The sequence below is a fragment of the Dendrobium catenatum genome, unplaced genomic scaffold, assembly GCF_001605985.2.
Source record: "Dendrobium catenatum unplaced genomic scaffold, ASM160598v2 fragScaff_scaffold_321, whole genome shotgun sequence".
Classification (NCBI taxonomy): domain Eukaryota; kingdom Viridiplantae; phylum Streptophyta; class Magnoliopsida; order Asparagales; family Orchidaceae; genus Dendrobium; species Dendrobium catenatum.
In genome coordinates, this window is record NW_021318783.1 from 18,543 (window position 1) to 21,600 (window position 3,058).

At 30.3% G+C, this 3,058-nt stretch overlaps 1 protein-coding gene across 1 annotated transcript in view; it reads right to left on the reverse strand.

Moving 5' to 3' along the window:
• Window positions 1-2,948: 2,948 nt before the first annotated feature.
• The window catches only part of LOC114579336, a 12,690-nt gene continuing 12,580 nt past the window's right edge, over window positions 2,949-3,058 (reverse strand). Inside the window, exon 4 of the mRNA XM_028693561.1 lies at window positions 2,949-3,058. Coding sequence (XP_028549394.1) covers window positions 2,971-3,058 — 88 coding nt within the window. The 3' untranslated portion in view covers window positions 2,949-2,970.

The following is a 3,058-nucleotide window of genomic DNA, read 5'->3' on the forward strand; positions in this document are numbered from 1 at the left end:
TAAGATCCTATAATATCCCTTGGTATGTCCTAAAAACAAAAACAAATGACAAAAGAAAGCCAAAACAAAATTACCAAGATAAAAGATGATCAATGTACATATAAAATTATGTATGAATCAAGTGATTTTACACTCATTAGATTCATCTCATAGAGCCGCTTAGTTTGACTATAAGCATGTTATAATTGAAGCTCATTTGGTCCATCAATTAATGTTTAGAAGTTTACAAGTATAATTCAAATGCTTGAATTGAGCTCATTTAGAGTCGAATCGAATCATTTATAGTGTAAATAGATTTATCATTGAAACGTTTAGTTTGACAATAAATTTGCTAAAAATAGGACTTCGAATGATCCTGAATTTAATTCTTGTAATTTCCAATTCAAAGATTGTCTAGAGATTCATGCATATCATATAAATTTTCTAGATTCATGTCAATAATTTCTTATAAGATGGATTTTTGCTACTTTGTCATCATGATATCACAAATTGTGTTTTTACTTGTTACATGTTAATTTCACAATTCCTTTGAATTGGCATGTGCATGATCAGTTCATTATCTGATTATAATATTAGGCTTACTAAAAAAAGCATGAACTATGAGATTAAAGATGATGAAGAAAACTAAGAGGATGTTGATACAAGTGGGTTAAAAAAAACAACTATGATGATTATTTTAATCAAAACCCTCTAAAGTGGAAGTAGGGGGGACTTTAGAATTTATAATCCCAAGTAATAACTTGTTTATATTAGGACATGTTTTATTATTTATTTTAGATTTTTTTTTTTTTGTATTTACTTGGCTGTCTTGGACTTCTTATTTATTATTGAGAGTTTGCATGAATTTTTGTTATGTTACTATGATACTTTCAAATTACTCTTAAATGCTTTATTTTCATATTTTTAATTGAAAATAATAGTTATAGTTATTTTTAACTAATAACTAATTTTGAAGCTTAAGCTCAAATGGGACAAATCAACATAAAATCAAGAACATATGCAAATAATAGTTATAGTTATTAAATGATTCTGGATTTTCATTATAACTACATGAAAAAAACCTTTCTAGAAACAACGTAAAATGTTCATTCAAAGGCAAAGAAGCAGGTAGTCCTCAACCAATTTCTTCACAAGACATGTTGGCATTGTTTGCGCTAACTTGCTAGCTCATGTTTAGGGCACATTGGTTCATAAGAGATTCTACTTCCTGGATAGCAACTTACTAATTAATTTAGATTCTCTAGGCAGATACATTTAATATATAAGCTTTGAATATGACAATTATTAGAAAATATTCAAAACCTTTCTTGAATTAAGTTTACCAGAAGGCAACCAAAGTCAACCCATAATTGACATACTAGTTAGCAAGTATATAAGCAGAGAGCTAAACAGCCCAAGGCAGTAGACTTAAACAGCCAGGAAGGATTGTTGGGTGATGTACGAATGCTTATTGTTGACCCTACGGTTACGAAGTGAAGGCAATAAATAAAAACTGACCTAGACATAAGTAAAATTTAATTAGGGTTAAATTTACAAAACAATACACGGAATTTGTATTACCTTTCATCTTATATCAGCCCAATGATACATTTGAAGGACTGAATCTGAAAAAGAAAGGCCACTGCATCCTCGAGAAAGGGAGTTCTCCCTCCTTTATTCAGAATCAACTATAAGGAATGGCCAGCAGGGTTCTAGAACAATTCCACTGTAACGAACTATGAAAACGTTATCTTGCATATCATTAATCAGATTACATTCATAAGAGAGCCACACATACAGGATTACATCATGTACAATGACATCAAGAGGGCAATTGCAAACCTCTCAAATTCATCAGCTGCTCTCGGCTCTGAGTCAAAACAGACCATTAGCAAGACACTCTCTCTAGCCATCAGAAAGTAAAACTTGAGGTGAATCTCAAGTAGATGGTTTTTCCTCTACATGAACTCGACTTATATAATCCATTAATAAGGAAAAGTCTTGAATGAACAAAGTAGCAGACAATGTCTTCAAGGGCATAGCTAATGCTTCATATCTGCTAACAACAAATGCTCTGGTCCACATCTTTTAAAACAGCAAAAAAGATGATGGGGATAAGAAAAAAAATGTCTAAAACCAGTCGCATCCTTCAAAAAGATAATCAAAGACTAAGGAACCCTTTTATTTGTTTTGTTTATAATCAACGTGTTAGCTTAAAATGAAATTATATTTGATTATATTATGTAATTATTGTTTTCAAAAACTAAATAAAAAACACCCAACCAAATTAAAACACGTGCTATTCAACATATAAAATTTAGAAGTTCAGGTGGATAAAAACAGTACATGTTTGTTAGTGTGCAAATCAAGGTTTTCATACTCTTCAGTTTTGACCTCTTTGCCAGAGTTCCATTGATTTTGATAATTTAAGTAGTTTTGGTGTTCAGCTTAGATTTTAACTTTTTTTAGTACTTAAAATGGCATTTTTTTATTAAATTTAAATGAGAATTTGACTATTGATGGGGGACAATGGAGAAAAAAGCTTCATGCAGCCGACCCCACAGGCTTATTGTTGTTGTTGTACATAAGAGGATAAACAATAATGATTTATATTTTTGAATGAACCCATTAAAAAAATACAGCATACAAAATTTATATTACTCTTTATTTTGATTTAGATTAAATATAGTTAAAGCCTTTAACTACTATAACTTGACATTTGGCTAGACAGTTGCCTACCATATGTAATTCTTCAAATACCCAAGTTCAAAAACTGGCGGTAGCTAAGAATCCCAAATTTGATTTTGAGATTACAAAACACCTAAAACATGTTTTCAGAATTTCTAAAACAATTTGATTCAGCTCTAAAATCAAAAACCAAAATAACTTGACAAACATATTTTATTATCACTTTAATCAGTATTAAAACAAAACTAAAATTAAAAAACAAAAAAGAATCCCAACAGGACCAAGAAATTAGTAAGTATTTAACTAGAATGCAGATAAACATGCCTCTGATTTGCAAGGTCGAAACTTAACAACTTTCCAAACAAACTCCCAAGAGAAGGCAACTGAGCAA